The 22,887-nt window shown below is 53.5% G+C and overlaps 3 protein-coding genes across 3 annotated transcripts; all 3 read left to right on the forward strand.

Annotated features, from left to right (window-relative positions):
• Window positions 1–662: 662 nt before the first annotated feature.
• HOXD13 (homeobox D13) lies at window positions 663–3,783 on the forward strand. Its single transcript, XM_012650740.1, has 2 exons — window positions 663–1,536; window positions 2,340–3,783. Exons 1-2 carry the CDS (start codon window positions 744–746, stop codon window positions 2,588–2,590), a joined length of 1,044 nt encoding a protein of 347 aa, XP_012506194.1. The 5' UTR covers window positions 663–743; the 3' UTR covers window positions 2,591–3,783.
• Window positions 3,784–7,635: 3,852 nt separating this feature from the next.
• Window positions 7,636–8,593, forward strand: HOXD12 (homeobox D12). The gene is made up of 2 exons (XM_012650742.1): window positions 7,636–8,209; window positions 8,355–8,593. Exons 1-2 carry the CDS (start codon window positions 7,636–7,638, stop codon window positions 8,591–8,593), a joined length of 813 nt encoding a protein of 270 aa, XP_012506196.1.
• Window positions 8,594–15,177: 6,584 nt separating this feature from the next.
• On the forward strand, window positions 15,178–17,456 carry HOXD11 (homeobox D11). The gene is made up of 2 exons (XM_012650720.1): window positions 15,178–15,961; window positions 16,730–17,456. The coding sequence occupies exons 1-2, from the start codon at window positions 15,178–15,180 to the stop codon at window positions 16,963–16,965; spliced, it is 1,020 nt and encodes a 339-aa protein (XP_012506174.1). The 3' UTR covers window positions 16,966–17,456.
• The last annotated feature ends 5,431 nt before the right edge of the window (window positions 17,457–22,887 follow it).

Below are 22,887 nucleotides of genomic sequence, written 5' to 3' on the forward strand. Positions count from 1 at the left end.
TATGTTCAAAATGCCTTTGCCTGGTACCAATGCGCAACGTAGGGAAAATTTGCTCCCTCGGGTTTGGGGTCTAGAGGTCGGCTAACGAGGGATTAAGCAACAGGATCAAAAATTGGTCTGTTTTCACATCATTCTGACCATCTCCGTCCGTCATCTTCATTTTGTTATGCAGCTGGGGGAGCAGAGAAGAGGTGGCAAAAACAGCCGTTGCGGAGACAAGGCGCAGGCCTCGGCGCCGGCCTCAGTCGCAGACATGGCCCAGGATGGGCCGTAGCGCAATCAACTCGTGGGGGTGGCTGCAGCGCAAACGCCTGGGTCTTGGGGAGGGCAGGAATGGGAGGTGGACTGCGCAAGGGGCAGGGGAGGGGTGGGGGCCGGGGTGGGTGGGTCCAGCCCAGCTTGGGCCTGGAGCCAGGCTCCCCCGCACCCCCACCCCCACGTGGCCCCGTGTAGCCAATAGCACGGCCCCCGGCGGGCGCCCTCGGGGCGGGAGGCGGCCCCCCGACTGGCCCAAGGCCCCCTCCCAACCTGAACTTCGTTTTTATAAACGTCCCGCGATGAGCTAACCTGTTGGAGGGCGGGCGAGCGGGCGGGAGGCGGGAGGCTAGCAGAGGGAGAGAGGGCGAGAGGAAGAGGGCGGGAGCGAGCGCACCAGAGAGAAAGGAGAGGAGGGAGGAGGCGCGCCACGCCATGGTGTCCTGCGCGGGGCCAGGGCCGGGGCCCGGGCCAGGCCAGGCCGGGCCATGAGCCGCGCCGAGAGCTGGGACATGGACGGGCTGCGGGCGGATAGCGGGGCCGCCGGGGCCGCCCCGGCTTCCTCTTCCTCGTCGTCGGTGGCGGCGGCGGCGGCGGCGGCGGCGGCCCAAGGCCAGTGCCGCGGCTTCCTCTCCGCGCCGGTGTTCGCCGGGACACATTCAGGGCGAGCGGCGGCGGCGGCAGCGGCAGCGGCGGCGGCGGCAGCGGCGGCCTCTGGCTTCGCATACCCCGGGACCTCTGAGCGCACAGGCTCCGCCTCGTCGTCGTCATCTTCGGCTGTGGTCGCGGCGCGCCCAGAGGCTCCCCCCGCTAAAGAGTGCCCAGCACCCGCGCCCGCTGCGGCCGCTGCAGCGCCCCCGGGCGCTCCAGCCCTGGGCTACGGCTACCACTTCGGCAACGGCTACTATAGCTGCCGTATGTCGCACGGCGTGGGCTTACAACAGAATGCGCTCAAGTCATCGCCGCATGCGTCGCTGGGAGGCTTCCCCGTGGAGAAATACATGGACGTGTCGGGCCTGGCGAGCAGCAGTGTACCAGCCAACGAGGTGCCCCCGCGAGCCAAGGAAGTGTCCTTCTACCAGGGCTACACGAGCCCCTACCAGCACGTGCCGGGTTATATTGACATGGTGTCCACCTTTGGCTCCGGGGAGCCTCGACACGAGGCGTACATCTCTATGGAGGGCTACCAGTCCTGGACGCTGGCTAACGGGTGGAACAGCCAGGTGTACTGCGCCAAGGACCAGCCACAGGGCTCCCACTTTTGGAAATCGTCCTTTCCAGGTAGGGGCGATGGAGAAAAGGGGAGGACACCAGGGAGGGGGAGAGAAAAAAAGAAAGGACTGAGAATGTACACTCCTACTTGGGAGTGGGTGCCTGTGCTCCATGCCTGACCAGAGTTAACCCAGTGGAAGTTTGTCCAGTTCGTGTGAAATCTGTATCCTTTCCTCAATTTAAACTTCCTCTCTCTCACACACTTTCCTTTATGTGTGCAGCGCAGGCACAGGTTTTCTCCTAAAATTGAGTCTGTGCCCTTTGCTCAGGCCTCTCCCTCTCCTAAAGAGGCTTCTTTCCTAAGAAGTGCCACAGAGTTGGGCCCCTCCTTTGCAAGGGCATGGCTGCCCTCGAAGTTACCATTAAAGCTTCTAAGACAGAGTCCACAGTCTCCAAACACAGGGACATGGGAAATCAAATCTCGGAGCAAAAGACCTGAATATGTATGTATGTGTGTGTATGCATGTGTGCGTTTGTATGTATGCAACCAGCATTTGCAGAAACTCTCCTTATGAGCTAGCCTAATAACCATGCCATAAAATTGCAGGCTTGTTAAGATGCCGTTTTGAGAAACCATGATGATCCATCAAATTAGCCTTTGTTTTGAAGTGCAAATAATTTTTCTTTAATGTGTGAATATTATGTGTATGTAAATCATAATAAAGTCTGAACAGCCTGGTTTTCTTTATTTTCTGCACTCCTCCAGACACACACACACACACACACACACACACACACACACACACACGAGTACCCAAGTAGGTGCTCCGAACATCCCAGTCTAATTTTTCCCATACTGTTGTTTGTACCAGGGGATGTGGCTCTAAATCAGCCAGACATGTGTGTCTACCGACGGGGAAGGAAGAAGAGGGTGCCCTACACCAAACTGCAGCTCAAAGAACTGGAGAATGAGTATGCCATTAACAAGTTCATTAACAAGGACAAGCGGCGGCGTATCTCAGCTGCCACGAACCTATCTGAGAGACAAGTGACCATTTGGTTTCAGAACCGAAGAGTGAAGGATAAGAAAATCGTCTCCAAGCTCAAAGATACAGTCTCCTGATGTGGGCGAGGTTGGCCACAGACTGTTTAGATGCCTTCAATTGTCTCCAAAAGACCTTTGGAAAGACTTGAATATGTATTTAATTCCCCCATCCCATGCCGATGATGGCAAATTTTGTGAATTGTTTTCCTCTCTCCCCTTATCTGTCTCTGAAACCTTTTGCTGCCCAATCTGACGTAGTTCTGATTTTTATTTGTTTATTATTGGTTTTGTTCTTGTCTAGGTTTATTTTTAAAGGTGTTTTTAATGTTCTGTTTCGCCCTCCAGGCCAGTATAAAGGACTTGAAGTATTTTTGAATAATCCCCCCAAATGATTTTCAGAAGTGCCATTCTGATTTAACAGTTTTATTTTTTAAAATCAATTTATATGTCTGTTCCCAGCACTGATTATCTTCATAATCCATTAGGGCAGAACGATTTGCAGTCATTCATATCCTGTAATTAGGTAATTGAATCATTAGCTCACAGCAGTTGCCCTGAGGCAAGTGGAAACAGCTCTAGGCAGGCAGTGCTCTGGGGTCACCAGGAAAGTCTGAAAACAAGAGGGTAAAGGTGCTGCGATGGCTTTGAAAGCAGCTACCTTATTAAGTAGGTTTTGCATTGACATTAGAATGAAGACAATCTTTCCAACTTTCAGTCTTTCATTTGCTGTTTTAGTTGTATATTTTTAGCACACCTTGTAGGTTTGTGTTTTTATAATCCTTAATTTGAAAATAATGTGTCCTCATGGATGCCTTCATTTCTTGAGCTCTATATGCAGGTTTTTTAATGGTTGCAATTGATGGAGTGACCAATGGATGGTATAAATGCACCCCTTTCTTTGGCTTTGGGTGTGTGGAACTGGGATTGAGGCCATCTCAATCCTCAGAGGCTGAATCAATGTGGCCATGAGTGAGAACTTACGTCCACAACTCTATGAAGAAGTTGACTGACCAAATGCATCGGACCTCTTGTGGAGCTTGAAAACATCCAACAAATACAAGAAATGTGGAGCTATAAGGTCCAAGAAGAAAAAAAGATGTTTCTGAAAATGATGATAACTACTTTTAAAGTGCTGCATATTTATACAATTGAGAAATTATTTTTGTAGTTGCAATGTCTGTGAGCTGGGATATGTGGGCAGTGCTTCAGGCATTTTAAAAATCACTTTTTTACTCCTAGGGAGATGCAAATAAACAGAACTTTCTTATTTCCTCTGAGCCTTATACATTTGTTTTCTTTTTTCATGTTTGTTCTTCCTCCAGAAACTATTCTTATTTATTACAAAATCTTGCTATCCTGAATGCAATGATGTTCTGTATAGATGAAGGAAACACCGGTTCTGGTCTCTGAAACCTCATGCTCTTCACTTCTGCCTCCTCCCCTCTTCCCTGTGGCTTTAACTTACTTAGTGATATCTTCAAACAGAGGATGCAATTTGCAGTGTTTCAAATGATTAATTTTTACCAGGCCAGGTCCAAAAACATCTCCAATAAAATTTTACTTGTCTTTCGGTATTATCAATTTATTTATATAGTTCTATTTTTTTTTTTTAAATCCACGTGTATTTGTGTGCCTGAGTACAGGAAAACTCTTGCGCGGAAGCTTTCGACCTAGAAAGGCCATTGTAAATACGTGGGCTAAAATGGTCTTCAAATTAGAAAGACATACCCATATTTGGCAATCGAAAAAAAACACATGAGGTTTATTCCATATCGCCTTCTCCAGACAGTCTGAATACAGCAATTGACAATAGAAAACATAATTACACAACCTCAACTTCCAGGCGCAATTTTTAGGCACTACGAGGCCTTTTTGCCACTCAGGGAAATGGCTGCTGAGGGACTGGGAGACTTGTCATTGTTAGCTCCGACACAATCAATTTAGTGGTCGCTAATTTTTCATATGTAAGTTAGTTAAATATTGAGTTTTAATACCTCACATAATATGTAAATTCTTCCAGCGGGATAGTTCCTTTATGGTTCTGAGAGAGAAAGCGCAGAGACCTAAGGTTGGGAGCTACTTTCGTTTTCTCTGGCCCAGTTTAACTTCTTTCATATCTTACTGCCGATTGTGGACAGCCAACTTCGTTTTGTAAGGGAGTGATGGGGGAGATATGACCACGATTCAATTTCTGGAAAAGGAATAACCCATGAAAATGGGGCCACACCGTCCCGGACCTTACACTTCGGGAATGGTCTCTAACATTTTCGTTGATTTTCTTACAAGATGTGTTTTCATCAGAATTGGGCATATTTTTCCTTTTCCCTCATCGCCATCCTCCCCCCGCCCCCCGTCCACCCTCTACACACTATTTTTGTAAGTTCCAGACTCCAGGGCCTCAATCCATTTCCCAAGTCCATTTCTCGGATTTCCCCTCATGAGTAGGGGAGATTGCCTCGAGGTTTTCCTTTCATCTGCAGTTTGCACGTCAGTTTCCCTCCGCCTGAGAGAAACGGGAGGTTTGCTGAAGATTAAAACTGCTCAAACGCCCTGTTGGAATTTGGATCGACGGCTAAATCAGTAACAGATGAAGGTTTTGTTTTTTATATGCGTTCCTTTTATATTCCAAATTGCGAAGGGAGGAGAGGAATCCAGAAGTAGCTGAAAGGGAGGCCGCGGGGGGAGCCCGGGAGGTGAAGCAAGCTTGGTGAGAGGCCCTTACTTCGGTTGGAGACAGGCCTCAGGGTCAGCGCCTCAGAAACTGAGCAGGGTTTTAGCGCCGCCGGCGGGGAACCTAGGCCCGCGTGTCTATGCGTGATTCAAGAAGGGAAGGAAGCTTTGGAGCCTGGACCCAAGGCCAGACAAAGAGGTGACCGCAACTCTTCCGTACGTCTAGGCAGTCAGCCGGGTCCCTCCGGCTCTGCTGTCGGGGTCAGCCTGGCCGACACGATCTCCGGCTTTCGGAGGCGCTCGGCTGCTCCTGAAAGCGGGCCGTGACCGCGCGGGCTGGCGACCACAGGCCGGCCGCACCGCCCTTCACTGTTGATCTTGACCGTGCGGCTGCGCCTCGCTAGGCATGGAGCGCGCTCGCCATCTCCTGGGCGGTTGGCGGCATTGGCAGAGCTCACTGTTTAGCTCCTAGGTCAAATCCTTTACTATTATCTCAAATCACTGGCCAAGCCTCCTGCCACCCCTACCCTTCCCCGCCCTCCCTCCCTCCCAGTCCTCAGCTCCCCGCTCCACGCATAAAACTTTGCCTGCCAGACCTTGAAAGTCATAAACTCGGGGGTTGAAGTGGGGCGGCTGGGCAAGGAGCAATTGGGGGAGTCCAGCTGTTTTAGTCTTTTCTTTTTCTCACTTGATTCCTTCATTCCTTTAGTCTCAAGGGGCAAACAGCTGTTGTAAGTCTGCACAAGGGTCCGAAGGAGACACCCCTGGGCTTGGAAATAACGGGGAATGGCTGTGCACTGAGACCTTAGGAGCAGAGATTACAAGGACCCCTGGATGCTGAAGCTTTGGGACCTGAAGGCTGGCCTCGGCTCCTCCAAAACAGGGAAGGTTCTCCAAAATAAGAGCCAGTAGGTATCCGAGGCCTGTTCCCCTAAGTCTCTAGGAACTGGGGTGCAGCTTGTCTTACCTCCACCTCCCATGAAAGGAGGGGAGCAGAGTCTTTCTATGCCCGAACTCCTAAGAAAACTCTGGCAGAGCCCAGAGGAGCTCCAGACTTCCCCACCCCCACCCTCCCCACCCCCACCCCAGAGGCCTATCTCGTTCCCCAGAGCCGCCCAATTGGTCGCCATAACTCACACAATAAAGTCGCAGCCCGGTGGTCAGCTTTGCCCTCCGGCGGCGCCTGTGTGGTCTCAGTGCAGGAGTTGGCGGTCTAACCAATTCCAGCTTGGATCGGGGACCCAGCAGCCTGCTGCAGGCTGAGACTGGCGCCCGTCACCGTGTCTCTAGGGATCTTGGGATCGGAGGCAGAAGGGGAGGACGGCTCGTCCTCTGGTACAACTAGACAGGACGGCCTGCGGCCGGGTCTGCGCTTACTGCTGCCCGTGAGAGACTGCTGCCCTTCCCGCTTCCCTGTTCGCCAGACCCGCGAACTCGCTAGCCGCCAGTGTCCCTGCCTGGAGGCGCTGAGGCAAGGAACGCTGCTAGCCCGCTGCCTCGGTGCGCCCGCTGTTCCCCGGCCAGGTGGCCCTGGCTCTTCTGCCTATCCACACCCGTTTGGGGGGATTCGTCCTGCTCTGCCCTCTACGGGGTGAATGGACGCCTTGGAGTTCTGATGTGCAGGACTTTGTCACCAAAGTGACTCCTGGAGATAAGAGGAATGTAGCATTTGGCCACAATTGGCGCATCAAGCTGCTGGGTTCCCTGGCCGGCATTCTCGATGGACCTGGATGGCAACTTCCCTAGGATCAGAGTTCCTGGCCATAGGGACACACACCAGGGGTAGTATGAAACCTTCCTGGGTGCCAAATGGGCAGAGTTTGTGATGCCTTTCTTGTGTCTGCGGCCTGGAACTGAGGGCTGAAGCAGCTAGTGGGGCTTTGCTGCCAGATCCCCAGGGCCAGAGGCCTTTTGAGAGAGCCTTTCTATGGGAGGGATTGAGATAAGAGTGGCATTGCTCAGGCCTAGGGACAGAGCTCATGGTTCCGCCAGACCGCGCTCTCTCCGGACAAGCCGAGAGACGCCCGTTACTGAAAAAAATGCCTCAGCTACAACTTAAAGCCGGTAGAAGCAAGCCCGGCCCAGATAGCCTGCGGAAAACGGATCACAAAGCCAATTGCGACCACGATGGGTCCCTAGGGACACTTGGACAAAGGCACCCTCTGCCCAATGCCCCCAGGTCCCTAAGCCAGGCCCCCAAACTCGCAGAGGCTTAGCCTGCGCTCAACGTGACTTGGCTCTGCCGGCAGCCTGTCCTTCGCCATCGAACATTGCGGGTGTTATCATAATACCCTAAAGGGGGGGAAAAACGGGTCGGGGGATGTAGGCGGTGCTGAAATGACCGGCTTTGAAGAACCTGCAGGCAAAGTTTCGTCCAATCGTCTGAGCCTGTCCTCTTATTCCCGGTTGTAACTAAATACTGTTGCGAAGGCAGCCGAAGCCCTTTGTTGGAGATGTGTGAGCGCAGTCTCTACAGAGCGGGCTATGTGGGCTCGCTTCTAAATCTGCAGTCGCCCGACTCTTTCTACTTCTCCAACCTACGGCCGAATGGCGGCCAGTTGGCTGCGCTCCCCCCCATCTCATACCCACGCGGCGCGCTGCCCTGGGCCGCCACGCCCGCCTCGTGCGCCCCCGCACAGTCTGCGGGCGCCACTGCCTTCGGTGGCTTCTCACAGCCTTACCTGGCCGGCTCCGGGCCTCTCGGCCTGCAGCCCCCGGCAACCAAGGACGGACCTGAGGAGCAGGCCAAGTTCTTTACTCCCGAAGCGGCCTCCGGGCCCGAGGAGCGCAGCCGTACCCGGCCACCTTTCGCCCCCGAGTCTAGCCTGGGCCCTGCAGTGGCTGCTCTCAAAGCGGCCAAGTACGACTACGCGGGTGTGGGCCGTGCCGCGCCGGGCTCCGCGACCCTGCTCCAGGGGGCCCCCTGCGCCGCCAGCTTCAAGGACGACACCAAGGGCCCGCTCAACTTGAACATGACAGTGCAGGCAGCGGGCGTTGCCTCTTGCCTGCGACCTTCACTGCCCGACGGTAAACTGTGCCCAGGATCCCCGGGCCGGTTTGGGCCGGGATGGGTGGTGGGATGCAGGGGAGAGTGTAGAAGGGAGGTGAACTGCCTGGGACGGGCGATCAACGGAGAACGGGAGGGCTGACGTGGGTTGGGGCTGTGTTGCAGGCCTGCCGTGGGGGGCGGCCCCGGGGAGGGCCCGCAAGAAGCGGAAACCCTACACGAAGCAGCAGATTGCGGAGTTGGAGAACGAATTCCTGGTCAACGAATTCATCAACCGGCAGAAGCGCAAGGAATTGTCCAACAGGCTGAACCTCAGCGATCAGCAGGTTAAAATATGGTTCCAGAACCGGCGCATGAAGAAGAAGCGTGTGGTGCTTCGGGAGCAGGCGCTGGCGCTCTATTAGCCCCGCGTATGGCGCAGGCCCAGGCCATTTTGGACAGAGGCCTGGCGTGGGGAGGAGGATCTGGGCTTTGGGGCTTTTCTTTCGGCTCCTCCACTGGTCCAGAAGCCAGCAGGAGAGTTGGAGATCAGGCCAGTTGGGCCTCGGGGTGCTTTCCCCTCTCTCTGAGAAGCTGTGAGGGGACACTCGTTGGCGAGTTACAGTGCAACGTGGGGACCTGGGGTCACCTGTTCTTGCTCTTGGCTGGGGCATTTGCACCCACAGCTCACTTTTGCTCCCTTATACTTGGATTTTTGTTTCCTCGTGGTTATTTCTCCCTTTACCCCTCTTCAGCCCTTTCTGCATTTGGCAGGCACCTAGCTAGAGCTCTTAGTGGAAGTGAATATAGGAAGGCCTCCAGAGGGAGTGAAAAGAGCTGTGGCTACAGTTCCTTCTCTTTGCAGTTGGTCTCTTTGCAGCCAAAGAAGCCCTTTGTGGAAAAATCGAGGATCTTCACTGTGGAGGAAGGAAAGGGTACCGTCCCCTCTCCTGTCTGCCCTGGCTATTTTGGGATGATAAAAGCTGCCCTAGACCTTCAGACTTCCAGAAGAAAGGGGAGAGGTGGGGAGGAGTTGGGAGGGGCTGGGTGGCTGGGCAAACTTGGAGACACCTTGGAATGCAAGCTGGGCTGGCCTCTCTAGCTGGATGGAATTGGCTGGAGATTTCCTTCCCAGAGATGGGTTGAGGGGGCTGGGCTCCAGAGCAAATCGAAATCTCCAGACAGGACTGGCAAAATTCCCTTCTCCCACCTAGGGGAGGGAGACCATGCCTAGGCCAGGTCCACCCTGTAACTGGACCCCCAGAGCTGAGCTCTGCTGAGGGGAGCTGCTGGTCTGCTTTGAGGCTCAGTTGCACAGGAAGGAGGGAAAGATATCCAGGGGAAGGAGAAAGAGAGCGAGTTAAAGGGAAGAGAGGTCCTACACTCTGACTGTAAATATAGCTTTCCAGTGGAGGTGGGTAAAGGTATTGAACCAGTCTTTCTTCAATAATCTTAATGGACCACTGCAAGGAGAGGCAAAACTCTTTTTTTAAGCATCATGGGGTAGGGAAGGAGACCTTTCCAAATCTCAGCCGAGGTCACTGTTTCTGACACCAGAGAGGACCAGAAGTTCCTCTCTCATCCTCTCTCTACCACTGGCCAACTCCACCAAAGGGCCAGCCACTGTGCCCTTTCTGAGGTATATCTGGCCTGCCCTAGTGGAACCTTCTAGGCCCTGAGCCCTGCCAGGCTTGCCTTGTAGAGGCTGGGGTTCCCAAATGCCAGATGGAGTTGTTCTGGGTGTGCTGGGGTATTCAGACTTAACCTCAGTGAATCCAAGCCTACACACACACACACACACACACACACACACACACACACACACACACGCACACACAAAGCTTCTACTGTCCCTGCCTGTTCCCCCTCTCCTTCCGAGATGTGGCACATAGACCCCCAACTCCTAGCAAAATGCACAGCAGCCTAAGCTCAGGATTCTTTCCCAAAGTCCAATGATTTCTTTTTAGTGGAGGACCAGGGCCTAGACCTAGAGTGCACACCTCGCAAGGAGTCTTGAGCCTTAGCCCAACTGACCTCAGTTGATATTTAGATTAATTTCATTTTCTCTAATAGTTATTGTGCATGTTTTGTTTTCATTTTGTCAAAAACAGTAGCTTGTATACATCAGATACAATATAGAAATGTTTTGAGTGGAAATAAATATCCAGGTCCCAGCCAAGCCGTCAAGGGGCTGATGTCGATTTTTCAAAATGCTCCGGATTTCCTCCTTGTCTTTTTCAAGCCACCAAATTCGTTTTTCTTTTTTGCTTGTGGTTTCACCGCAGGTGTTGAGTGTTCATTACATGAGAAAATGGCTTCCGAGGCAGTCAGAAAATGCCGTGTAAAAGCCTATGAACGAAATATGTATGAAATATCCAAAGTAGGGGGTGGGGAGGCATAGGCAGATGTGAGTGTCTCACACAGTAAGAAGACTCTGAGCTTGTTGCAGCGTTGGGGCTTCTGTACTTTGCCTAAATTCTCAAAATTTAATGCTTGTTGTTAAGGGGGCTGCCAGGATTTGAGGTTCTTCAGATTTCAAAACAAAACGTCTCTCTGCCAAGTTTTGGTCAATTTCTTGGGAACAGGTTATACCCTGCAAAAATTCATGACCCTGGTGTACCTCCACCAGGAGCCCAGGAGGCTCCCTTGGGAAATGCAGCCTTATGACACCATAGCCCGTGGGAGCCTCTAGCTCAGTCCAGGAAAGTCAGGGCCTGCTTGGTACCTACCCAGACTTCTTGCAAACCCCAGCTCCTAGCTGATGGAAGTGTAAACTAGGTTTTAGCTAGGAGAATTAGCAAAATCTCTAAATCTCTAAGACCAAGCACTCAACATTTCAACTCCCCTTCCCTGAAGCCAATTTGATATATATGAAAAATCAATTTTAATTGCTTTTATGAATATATATACATACACACATACACATATACATGGGAAAGAAGTACCAGCCTGCCAGGGCCCTGTGGCTAGAAATGTTTCCCCACCTGGCTGGGCTCATGGAGGCGGTGGTACCCAGAGTCGGATCTCTCAGTCTGAGTCTGCATTCAGAGGTTTGCCTCCTTGAAAACAACCGAACAAAGGCGGAAGCCGCACTGAGACCTCGGGTCTGGAGGGCTGGGAAAAGGACCAGGAAACCAGACTTAGACCCAGGCCCTAAGACAACATACAGAGGCTGTTTCTTTCCAAAATATACCATTAAATCATCCTCTTCTTTCCCTTTAGCCTGGGATGTGTGGGGGCAGGGGATATCCACAGAGTGCACTCCCCAACGAAAATTAAATTATTCTAAGTATAAAATCGCGTCTGTGAGTTCAGCATGTTTTCCAAATCTATCCCCTTTCCTGGTCCACACAAAGACGGCGGTATCTCCTTCCGGCAGAGATTTGGAACCACAAGGAAATTTGTAAGAAACAAACGCCTGAGAGAAATGATGCTAAAGTCTGAGAGCTTAACATTCCCTCGCAGGAAGAAAAATGCGTCCTCCGAAAACATTGCAGTCCACGCAGGCTTCTTGACTAAGAAAAAGGTTTTAAAACGAGAAAAAATGGCTTCGTCTGGCATTCAATCAGTTGCGAACTCAGAGGGCGACGGGGGACGTTTTTAAGGCCTGGGGGTTCTCCCCAAGGGAGGTGGGCTGGGGAGGCTTCCAGGATGTGTGCGGGTGGAGGAGAAATCCGGAATCGCTGTAAATATTCATGTCTGCACAGTGAGGGGGGAGCTGGGGGGCCCTTCACCCGCCTCTCGCAGCTACATCCACCCCCCTCAGTGGTGGTGGGGTAGAGCGCGGCGCCCGTCCGACTGTCCTTGGACAAAGGTGATCTCCCTACATTTTTGTTCTCCAGTCGCTTGACTTAAGGAGTCCATTCCGAAGGCTCTGTAGAGAAGGGACTGGCTCTGGGTGTTTTCCCCGCGTTTCTCTTCTTTCGTTTCCTAAAAGAGCATAAATAATTAAAGTTTGGCAGGGAGGAAAAGCTTTCTTGCAGAACTGTAGTGGCAATAAATGAAATGACTCAGAATCCCTTCCCCAGTCAGCTTTTACGAGAGAGCTGCCAGACAGTGTCTGTTCACGTTCTCCAGATACCAGGGGCGCCCTGACAAAGTTAAGGTCAAGTTAGTGTCTTATCTTGGGTGGCTCAAAATTACCGCATCGCGTCCGGGCGCTGCGCGGAAAGCTATTGCTCGCCGAGCTGCTGGCTGCGCCCAGAAGGCCTGGTGCGCTGCTCCCTGCGTTTCGGGTGGGGCGGCGCAGACAAGGACAAGGCCACAGCGCCGGGGTCTTCACGGTAGGTTCTCGAGCCGAGCCGGACGCGCGGGTCCAGAGGCTGCGGTTTTCCTTGGGTTTGGTGGTTAGGGGGGGAGGACCAAGGAGGGATCTGGGGCCAAAGAGCGAAGCGGGCTGGGGCTGGGACTGGAACGAAAACCCTGGGTTGTGGGGGAGGGCAAGGGTCTCCGCTAACTAGCCAAGAGGGGCTCGCCGCCCTCTTCCCCTGTGTACCCGCACGGCTTTGCAGATGGCTCACCCTCCCCAGCCAAAGCGCTGCTCGCGCCTGGAGCCGCCGTCGCCATGTCGTTGAACTTGAATGATTCGTCCTCCCCATTTCCCTCTTTGGCGGTCATCAGGTTCCACTTTGGGGGCGGCGTGTTGCCTGCGCCCCACCCCGATCCGCGAGACTTTTGAACATCCCCACACACATAAAAACCCGGCTTGGAGCCCCTGTGTCTTCCCTGGGTCCTGAGCGACCGCAGGGCCAATGTGCAGTGTCCGGGGAGCCATTTTAGGAGAGAGATCCTGGGGCGTCGACCACGAGCCCGAAAGGGAGAGGCTCCGGCCTAGGATGGAGATGAGGAGGCAGATAAGTGTGCGGGGGGGTCTGGGCTGAGAAGGGTGCCAGCTGGGATCTGGGCAGGGGTGCCAGCTGCGGAGAGGGGGCACACAAGATGGGCAGTTGGGGGGGAAGCTCGGTGCCCTCCTGTCGCCACCGACCTGTTTGCGCAGTGTTGGGGGAGGGAAGCAGACGTGGGAAGGGGCGGAGGAAGGAGAGAGGAAGGGAGAAAGGGAGGGTGGAGAAATAGAGGAAGGGGGGGACATCAGCCAGAAAATAGATATTAGCTCAGACCACCCGCCTTTTCTCTGTCTGTCTGCACTGTGGGCAGAGAGCACAGCACCGGCACTGCGACAACGTGGTCTGGGGAGGGAACCAGCATCACAGCCAGCGCCGCCTGCCCTGGGCATAGAACTGAGGCCCAGGCTCCAGTGCTGGGACTGCCTGGGCAGTGGAATCTTGGGGAAAGGGACAGCCTCCTGCCCTCGGTTTTGGGATTTGGGTTTAGGGAGAGACTAGTTTACCTTTGGAAAGCGCCTACTCTCTCGGAGGTGGGAGCCCAGGCCTTGCCTGGACCCTTGGGCTAGGAGGAGAGGGTCGCGGCAGGCGCTGGAGGACAGTGAGGTCTTGGGGCGAGTGAATGGGGTGCCCAGAAGAGTCCGCCTCAGAGCCAGGTGGCACAGAGGGGCTCGAGAGGGGAGGTAGGCGCGGTTGAGAGCCTTCGGAGAGTCAACCTATCTCCAAGTGAGGCCGCGCGCAGTAACCATGCCGACCCAAGGGCGCCAGAGGAGACTTGGGGAAACGCGGAGTGGATGCGCAGGCCTTGGCCGGGCTCCCATGCAGTGATGGGTCTGGGTGTAAGGCGGACTGGTCCCGGGCTAAGCCTGAAAGCAGAGGGGATGAGGAGGGCTGAGGCGCCAGAGGTTTGTCTCATGTTGGGGGGCAAGCGGGAGGCAAGGCACAGTGGGGGTAGAGGGTAGGACTCCAGATCCTTTTGTTCACTAGACCCCCCCCCTCAGCTTCTAGGGAGGCCGGGACCACGGGGCGTCTCCTCTGGTTGAGCTCCCTCTTCGCCTTAGTACTGAGACAGAGAAGGCAGAGAGGCAACAGGGAGAGAGACAGAGACAGTGACACATAGCTTAGGGGAAAAGATGAGGGAGGATGAGGGGACAGAGAGAGAGGAAAAGAGACAGGGAAAGTAAGAAGAAAGAAGGGAAGAGGAAACGAGAGGGTTGAGTGAGCGAAGAAAGGACAGGAGAGAGAAAGGAGAAGACTGAAGAGAGAAGAAAGGAGAAAGAGACAGGAAGAGGAGGGAAACCAGAGAGGAGGGGAGAAGGCTGGGTGGGCACTGAGGCCCTGGCCCGGATGAGCACCTGGGAGGGGTTTGGCGTGGGATTTTTGAGGCCAACACTCGTGCCCCCGGGGTCAGAACCGGAGAGAGCCAAGTTACTCCTCGGTGAACGCGCAGGGCAGAGAAATATGTAAATCAGGGCTCCCTGCGTCCAGGAGAGTGTCGCAATTACGCCCCACGAACAAGAAGCAACAAGCTCCCAGCGGGTGAGCTGCGGAGGGTGGCGGTGTCGCTGGGGAGGGAGCGGCTGCAGTAAAGGGGGTGGGGTTGGGAACCTCACACCCTCACACCTAGTCCCTAGCTTCTAGGGAGCCCCGGGCTGGGGCTCCCCCTCCGTTCGCTGCTTCTCTCCCTTCCCCCTTCCTCCCCCTCCTCCCCCTCCTTTCTCCTCCCTGCCTGCCTCGGTCCGCGTACTTAAAGCGGCGCGGGCGGGCGGGCGCGGGCGGGCGGCCCGGGCGGGCAGTGGCAGATGCGCCCAGCGGTGGCGGCCGCCGGCGGCGCGCAGGTGACCGGCCTGAGGCGCAGCCTGGTCAGGGGGCGCCCCGGGAGAGCTGGCAGGAAAGGGAGGCCGATCCGCCCCCAGCGCGCGCGCGTCTCGGCGCCAGGAGCCGTCCCGGGGCGTGTTGGCGAGCGCTGATATAGATATAAGGACATTTCTCTTCATGGCGTCACGTGACATAATTACCACCAGAATCAATCAAGATGAATTGCACGTCAGCGCCCGGTGGGGATTTTTGCTTAGTTGATCCTGGCCCAAGCCTCTTGTGCAATCGATGGCTCAGGTTGGCTGCGCGGGGAGCGGCCCGGGGCTCGCCGGCGCGCACGCCGCGGAGCCATGAACGACTTTGACGAGTGCGGCCCGAGCGCAGCCAGCATGTACCTGCCCGGCTGCGCCTACTATGTGGCCCCGTCCGACTTCGCTAGCAAGCCTTCGTTCCTTTCCCAACCGTCGTCCTGCCAGATGACTTTCCCCTACTCTTCCAACCTAGCACCGCACGTCCAGCCAGTGCGCGAAGTGGCCTTCCGCGACTACGGCCTGGAGCGCGCCAAGTGGCCATACCGCGGCGGCGGCGGCAGCGGTGCCGCTGGGGGCGGCGGCGGCAGTGGGGGCGGCCACAGCGGGGGCGGCGGCGGCGCCGGGGGCTACGCTCCCTACTACGCGGCGGCGGCAGCGGCAGCTGCTGCGGCCGCAGCGGCAGAGGAGGCGGCCATGCAGCGCGAGCTGCTCCCTCCCGCGGGCCGCCGACCGGACGTGCTCTTCAAAGCGCCTGAGCCGGTGTGCGCTGCGCCCGGGCCGCCGCACGGCCCCGCGGGTGCCGCTTCCAACTTCTACAGCGCCGTGGGCCGCAATGGCATCCTGCCGCAGGGATTCGACCAGTTCTACGAGGCGGCGCCTGGGCCCCCGTTCGCCGGGCCGCAGCCCCCGCCGCCGCCCGCGCCGCCACAGCCCGAGGGCGCTGCCGACAAGGGCGACTCCAAGACCGGGGCTGGCGGCGGCGGGGGCAGTCCCTGCGCCAAGGCAACCACCGGGTCGGAGCCCAAGGGGGCAGCGGAAGGAGGCGGTGGCGACGGCGAGGGCCCCCCGGGGGAGGCAGGGGCCGAGAAGAGCAGCGGCACAGGTAGGTACCGGGCACAGGGCGAGCGGCTGGGCCCAGGGGCTGCGGGTGCAAGGGGGGCGGAGGGGGCCTCCCTCTGCTTGCGCCGTTTTATGTGCTACTTTATAAGCATTCGAAGGGGTTTATACATCCTATAAGATTTCCCGGGCCGTTGTAAAGCGTGTTTATGGTAGGAAACCAATTTAGGTGGGCTTAAGGTAGACTTTCGAAGAAGACATTAATCGCTGCAGAGAGCCTTTCTCCAGTTTTGGGAAGGGGGTGCTAGAGACCTTGGAGGGAGGGAGGGATATTTCGAACCAGTTTGTGTGTGCGGACACCCGAGCCTCCTACTTTTAAGGGAGAGAGGCGGGGGTGGGGGTGGGGGGGAGTTTGATCCTTGCACTGGACTTTATCCAAGCCGCTGGCTGACGCGCGCCGCTAGAGTCTAGCAGATGCCCCGGGCGGGTGCGTTCTGGTGTCTCTCTCCCCTTGGGTTCCAGTTCAGAGCCTGCCTCGCCCTCTGCTTCCACACCTCAGTGCCAGGCTGGTTTTGTGCGTAGGGGGTGTGAGAATGTGTGTGTGTGTGTGTCCGGGCGTGAACATACGTCCACGCCCGCACTCTGTCCTGTGCCCGCCCATATATCATCCCCCACGACGCAGGCAGAGCCTTTCAGTGGTGGCAGGGGACGTCCCCAACGGGGCCAGAGCCTGACCCTCGCTCAGTGACCGGGCCGGGCGGTTGGGGCTGGCAGGCAGCAGCCTCTCTCACCCCTTGCTCTCTTTGACTTGCAGTGGCCCCCCAGCGGTCCCGGAAGAAGCGCTGTCCCTACACCAAGTACCAGATCCGCGAACTGGAACGCGAATTTTTCTTTAACGTGTACATAAACAAAGAGAAAAGACTACAACTCTCTCGGATGCTCAACCTCACTGACCGGCAAGTCAAAATCTGGTTCCAGAATCGCAGGATGAAAGAAAAGAAACTGAACAGAGACCGTCTGCAGTATTTCACTGGAAACCCCTTATTTTGAGAGCTCCAGGAAGCGCCCCCTCCCCCGAGCCCCACTCACCCACCCTCCCTACCAGCCTGCCCTCCGCAGGTCCAATGTCCTTGGGTTTAATGACGCCTCTTCTCTGTGGAACTTCACCATTCCTTCCCACGGTCAACTCGGGACCTCCCAGCGACCACTGCAGCCTGCGGACGAGGCCGGGGACTTGGCCAAGCGGATCCTAATAAGGGGAAAATGGTAAATGCAAACGTCCCTTTACAATTTTACCGCCAATGTGCTGTTGTTCCCCCTCCCCTTCTCGGAGTCCTCGTGGGGACGCGGCGGGATCTGTAGGGAGTTAGGCCGAGGGTCTAGAAGGCGCTGGTGTTTTGTTCTGAATTTAAGAGATTCCTTTCTTTCCCCTTCCGTGAACGCAGATTATTTAAACTCTGGGAAATGTACCTTTGGTCTGTCATATCAAGGCATGAGTCACTGTCTTTTTTGTGTGAATAAATGGTTTCTAGTAAAATGGAGATCACAGCTTCAATACACTGTATGGATTCTCCTCTTCGAAGTTTAGTGTCTGATTAGGGTATTTTAGTGGCCAGAATCCTCTCCTCCATGCAACTGAAAATCTGAGTGAAATACTTTCAATCCCACTAAAATAGGAATTGTTCCCTCCTACCACCTTTAGGCTACACTAGTTTTAAAATTAGGTTAGTGATGAATTTCTGAATTGATGATGTGACCCAACCATCCTGGTGTTGCCTTCTCCAGGCAATGATGTTGGGGAAACAGGAAACTAAGAAGTAAATCCCCACCCCCACCTCTAGTCTAGTGAACTTGCAATTTCTGAAAAGACAAAAACCATTTTTAAAAAAAACTGTTTAGAAAATCGAATTCTCTCTTAATGAGGTGACAAGGAGACAGCGTCCCTTAAAAGAAGAAATGGAAAATAGGACTGTCCATTGGAAAGGGGGAAAAAAGTTTGTTAAAAGAAAGGTATCATTGGGTGGAGAGGGCCGGGGGTCCTTGCTGGTGTCATAGTGGGATGGAAGCAGGGAATGCACCCGCCCCCCAACACACACACGCGCACACACACACACATTAGAATAGGGCTAGGGGCTGCAGACCTGCTTCTCACTGCCTTTATCGCTTGAAGTTAAAGAATGTGGTGAGGGTTGCACTGCACTTTATGTTGCAAGGGCCAGGCCAAGCTGTTTACAAAACCTTGAACTGTCTAGACAACACCATAAAAGCCAAAGTTCTAAACAGCTTAATTGGGTTATATTATACACCTTCTGGTGGGCCCAAAAGAGATTTCCGCAATGTGCAATAAACTGGAGAAGTGAGAAAAGCTTCTCTTTCTCTGAAAAGAGTTAAGTGAATCTTATGACTCTTAACCTCTCATAAGCCCAAACTCAAAATATAAATCCATAAGTGCACATTACCCCATGCATTTTTCCAAGAGTTATGCATTTTGAAATGAAATTTTTAAAAAATGCTAAGGCTTCTTTGGAGAAGGAAAAAAATAAGTGCATAAGTGTATGCCTTTGAACTTCCAAAATGTCAAGGTCATCACCTTTAACCTTTCTGAATAATTAGGCGCCTTAAGGTTCTTCTGTGATTTTCAACTGCCACCCACTCTCATATATACATGCTCACACACATCCAGACTCACACACACATTTACGACCACACAGAGTCATATCAGGAGCTCACCATAAATCTAAGAAAATTCCCAATTTCAGGATCAATAACTTTAATTTCCCTGCAAATATTTGTGTAATGCAATAGCAATTGACTTCTTTTTTAAAATGCTAGTTAGATTAAAATACCTACTAGCATGTTTTTGCTACAGATAGGAAATGCTGAGGATATTTTGGGGGGTAGCGGTCCCCTTTGCTCTAATGAAGAACCACAGCTTTAAAAGGAGGTATTTGAAGGAGGAAGTTCTGTGCAGACTTACACCTTCATTATATTTGGAAGCAATCTGTCACCCTGTCACATAAATTATTGCGCTTTCTATGATATAGAACAAAAGGAAATATATTTATATTGTTTTAAAAAGCATCCCTCAACCTTTGGGGAAAGATGCACTAGAAACAAAGCCTACAATCGAAAAATTTCGTTAAGAAGGGGATTCCTTTGTTTGGAATTCTGGGCATCGATAAAAATGTCAGTGCCCCAATAGTATGATCGTTCCACGAGCTTAAAACTGGTTTATTTCTTTCTTTTTCCATCTATATATTTTTTAACTGCGTCTAAATGTTGCAAGCTTGTGTGCCCACCACAGTACGCAAGCCGAACCCGAGAGATACCATTTCCCATTTGCAGGGGCCTGGAGATCCACACGAGGGCGCGCTCACGTTCCAGAAGCCGAGTTTGACCCAGAGGCAGCGGTACCTTATCTTTCCAATACTGGATTCTAATAGGCGATCTCCGCCTGTTAGAAACAGGCAGCAGCTAAGGTGTTTGCTGTTTGTTTGTTCTAAGCAACCACGAGGTGTGAGAAGTTGTATAGAGACAGAGAAAAGGGAGCAACCAGATTCATGAAACAGGAGATGACCTAATCGTTGTCTCCTTAAAGATAAAGCTGTTTGCAAAGAATACCTTGGTATAACCTGATGGTGTTGAGAAGAGAGTTTTAAAAGACAAATATATGCGTTTTGAAATATGTCATGGTCACTGAGCGTTAATTAAATTAGGGAGAATCAATTTTCTTGTTGGTTTGAGAGTGGAAAACGTCGTTGAGGGTAGGACCTCCGCCCCCCCCCCCCAAAAACCGCATCCGTCTAGAACTCTCAGACAGCCTGAGATGATTAAAAGGCTTTTGTTTAAAACAGATCAGGACGCCGGCAACTTAACCGAATGCGGTCTTAGAAAAAATGAGATTTATCAGGGACTGAGGGGAGTCTTTCTAGGCTAGAGAGCCCTTGGGCCGTGCCTGGCTTGCGGGGCTACCGGTGGCGACCGGGAGGCGCAGGCAGGAAGGACTATGAGTTGGGGCGCCAGGGCCAGGCTGGGCTGATGTGGCCATGGGAAGCAGCAGGATCTCCCGGAAACGTTTATATTTCAAGGCTCTGTGGAATGAGGAATGTATTTGAAGCAAACGGGCTTTGCGTTTGACGGGATCTGGCCGCCCTTCCAAGTTGCCCGCTGGTTTTGAGGTGCGGAGTTTGATTTTGGCATCGGCTCTCAGAAGCAGTTTATTCGTTGCATGCCCTCCCCGCCTCAGCAAAGCCCCTGACATTACAGAGCGCCTGTGCCGGGGTCCGCGGTTCAAAAGGGAGGTGACAGGGCTTCCGGACATGGGCTGCTCTGAGGGAGGATGGCTGTCCCTTCCCCCCTCCTCCCCGAAGTTCATTGTGAAGAGCCTGCAGACCTCAGAATTAGCGCCGGCCTCCTTGACTTGCTGTCTCCGGCTCTCCAAACCCGGGTCCAAAGGCCGTAGGGGGGCCCGCTCACCTGCTGGCCCCTTCGTCCCCTCGCCCCCTCGCCCGCCGGGCTGCCCGCCCGCCTCCAGGAGCTGGCATCTGCTTTTGCGCAGAGGCTGGGGCGCCATGAGCCCCCGGCGAGGCGCCGGAGAGAGGCGTGGGTGTCCCCGCGGGTATCCCTGGCTCCGCTTGTCTGGCCGCCGGTCCAGCTTAGCTACAGTGAAGTGACCTTTCCCGGGGCTGAACCGGAGCCTCAGTCTACTTAGGGTGAGAACTCTCCTTCCCAAATATCGTTGTGTTCCTCTCTAGGCGGCCCGGCGGCAGCGCATCTGGCTGTGCCGGGGGCCCCTTGGCCTTGGCTGGCAGTCGCCGGCGAACCACGGCTGCTCAGCGGTCTGCAGTTCTTTCTTCCAGGCAGCGCCCAAGATATGCCAGACAAGGGATAGGGGATCGGAACAAGACCTCTGGGGACTGATGACATGCCTCCACCCCAGACACACTGTTCAGAGCGTGCGGAGCTTGCGGAGGGTGGCCTGGGATCCTTCGGCGCGGCGCCGGCGCCTAAGTCTGACTCTGAAGTGGAGGGAAAATGCTCGAAGTAGCAGTCTTTTGTGTCTGTACAGACAGAGGCTCTCTGGCCGCCGTCCCTTTTGTACGTCTCCGTAGACCCCTTATCGTGTTTCTGGTAGCCTCCACATTTTCTTCCTTGATTTCTTTTCACCTTGGCTGGGAGGTGCACAGTGTAACCCGGAGGAGTGCCCTAGGTGGGCAGCTTTTGATTTGTCCCCGTTTACTCTGCCCCAAACAGTGACACAGCCCTGAGGTGGCTCAGGGCCCTAATTCAGGGTGACCCTAGAAGGCCCCAGGTCCACTCAGGCCCAGGGCCTCAGCTCATCTTCCCAGAAACAAGAGCGCAGATGCAAGCCACTTTTTGATTACAAATGCTATTTTCTTGCTAAAGCGACCCTTTTAATTTTTCTCTGAAAAGAACTGTACCAGGGAGAAGGGTGTCTTGGTATAAACATGGGTATTCATCTCCTTTATGGTGCAATATTGATTTATTATTAATGGTAACTGCTCCAACTGATCTAAAGATGATCGAAAACAGCAGCTACATTAAATACTCATAAGCAAAGTAAAGGCCGGCCTTTACAGCCACCTCCTTTTCATTCCATTTGTTTCCTCTCAGCCTTAGCGTCTTAGGCACACTTTCCGTCCTCTGGGTCCCAGATCATTATTTTGCATTATTTCTATCTTGCTCAATTTTTTATGATAAAATCTCTCAAATTATTGGCAGTCTCTGGCCTCAAGGAGCAGATTTGAAGGCAGAAATTTGAAAGAGAAAAAATATAATTTGCGAGAACAGATTTGAAATTATATCTGATATGCACACTTTTTTTTTCTGTGAATGAAAAATTCCTATTTAAAACCTAGTCCAACAGTGGGGTGACTTTGAGCTCAAAGCCACTGAGAACTGAAATGAAAAGGCCCCTAAATTCAGAAGGCACATCCTGCATGTTCTGGCTCACTGCAGACATACCTGCGACAAGGAGTTGCTTGTCTTTAGCCTGGATGTTTTCTTCATGTATAAATAAAGATTATGAAAGGGCATTTGATGGGCATAAAATTCTTGATTAGATCGAACAGTCTTGCCTCGCTTAGGATAGGGAAAATTGGGCAAACGAGTTCTGGGCAGTTTTCCTGGCTGAAAGGCAAAGGGATGACACTGCTGGAGCACCAAGCTAGCGTTAGGACGCCCGCCGCAAGCGAGTGCAGCGGGCACTTTGTACGACCCTGGGAATGCCCAGCCGTGGCTCAGAACAAGATGTCCACACTGTGAGAAAGCAAACTTCAGAGCACTGATCAGTGGCTGTTAGCTTTAAAGAAGACCTTAGAAACCTAGAGTTAAAAGTTAGGTGTTTGGTTTTTTTTTTCCTGCCTTCTTCAACCCCCACCCACAAGCTTAAAAACTGCCACCTCTGTGGAAAGGTAATGTTTAAACCTTGGGCTATGCTGGGATGCCACAGCCAGAGCAGTTAGAGGCGCCAGGCTTTTAACCTGACAATGATGTTGTATTTGAACAGCTGCATAAAGGTTTAAAAGGTCTGTCTCATTGCCACCGTGGAGTTTTTTAAAAGAGGTTATTGTTTGGGCGAGGGCACTGAGAGAGGACAGGCAAAGGGGTCCCAAGGCTGAAAATAGTATTCAGTGCCTGTTTCCACCAGGCCAGGGGAGATTCCTTTTTGGGAAGGGGGACAAAGGGTTTATTGCGAAATGTTTTTGTGAAGGAGCAGGCAGGCGACTAGGTCCCCCAGAATGCTGAGGCACTCTGATGAGCATCGGGCCCCAAAGAAAAATGTTCTGCTGAGGCGGAAACCCGATTTGCCCACAAGTTCAGTCTCTGGGCCTGAAATCCAAGGCCAGTCCATGCCCAGGCGATTGTGGGGAGAAGAGAACACAGATACCTTCCCCAGACTGAAAACCGGTTCATGGTCAGGGTTTCTGGGGCCGTTTTACTTTTTTGGCT

This window comes from Propithecus coquereli, unplaced genomic scaffold (genome assembly GCF_000956105.1).
Source record: "Propithecus coquereli isolate 6110/MARCELLA unplaced genomic scaffold, Pcoq_1.0 Scaffold34, whole genome shotgun sequence".
NCBI classification, from domain to species: Eukaryota; Metazoa; Chordata; class Mammalia; order Primates; family Indriidae; genus Propithecus; species Propithecus coquereli.

What these genes read in the sequence shown, in the direction of transcription:
- HOXD12 (XM_012650742.1), top strand. Translation starts at nt 7,636, where the DNA reads ATGTGTGAGCGCAGTCTCTACAGAGCGGGCTATGTGGGCTCGCTTCTA. An exon ending in GCGACCTTCACTGCCCGACG is followed by an intron (nt 8,210 to 8,354) that starts GTAAACTGTGCC and finishes GCTGTGTTGCAG; the next exon opens with GCCTGCCGTGGGGGGCGGCC.
- HOXD11 (XM_012650720.1), top strand. Translation starts at nt 15,178, where the DNA reads ATGAACGACTTTGACGAGTGCGGCCCGAGCGCAGCCAGCATGTACCTG. An exon ending in CGAGAAGAGCAGCGGCACAG is followed by an intron (nt 15,962 to 16,729) that starts GTAGGTACCGGG and finishes TTTGACTTGCAG; the next exon opens with TGGCCCCCCAGCGGTCCCGG.
- HOXD13 (XM_012650740.1), top strand. Translation starts at nt 744, where the DNA reads ATGAGCCGCGCCGAGAGCTGGGACATGGACGGGCTGCGGGCGGATAGC. An exon ending in TTGGAAATCGTCCTTTCCAG is followed by an intron (nt 1,537 to 2,339) that starts GTAGGGGCGATG and finishes TGTTTGTACCAG; the next exon opens with GGGATGTGGCTCTAAATCAG.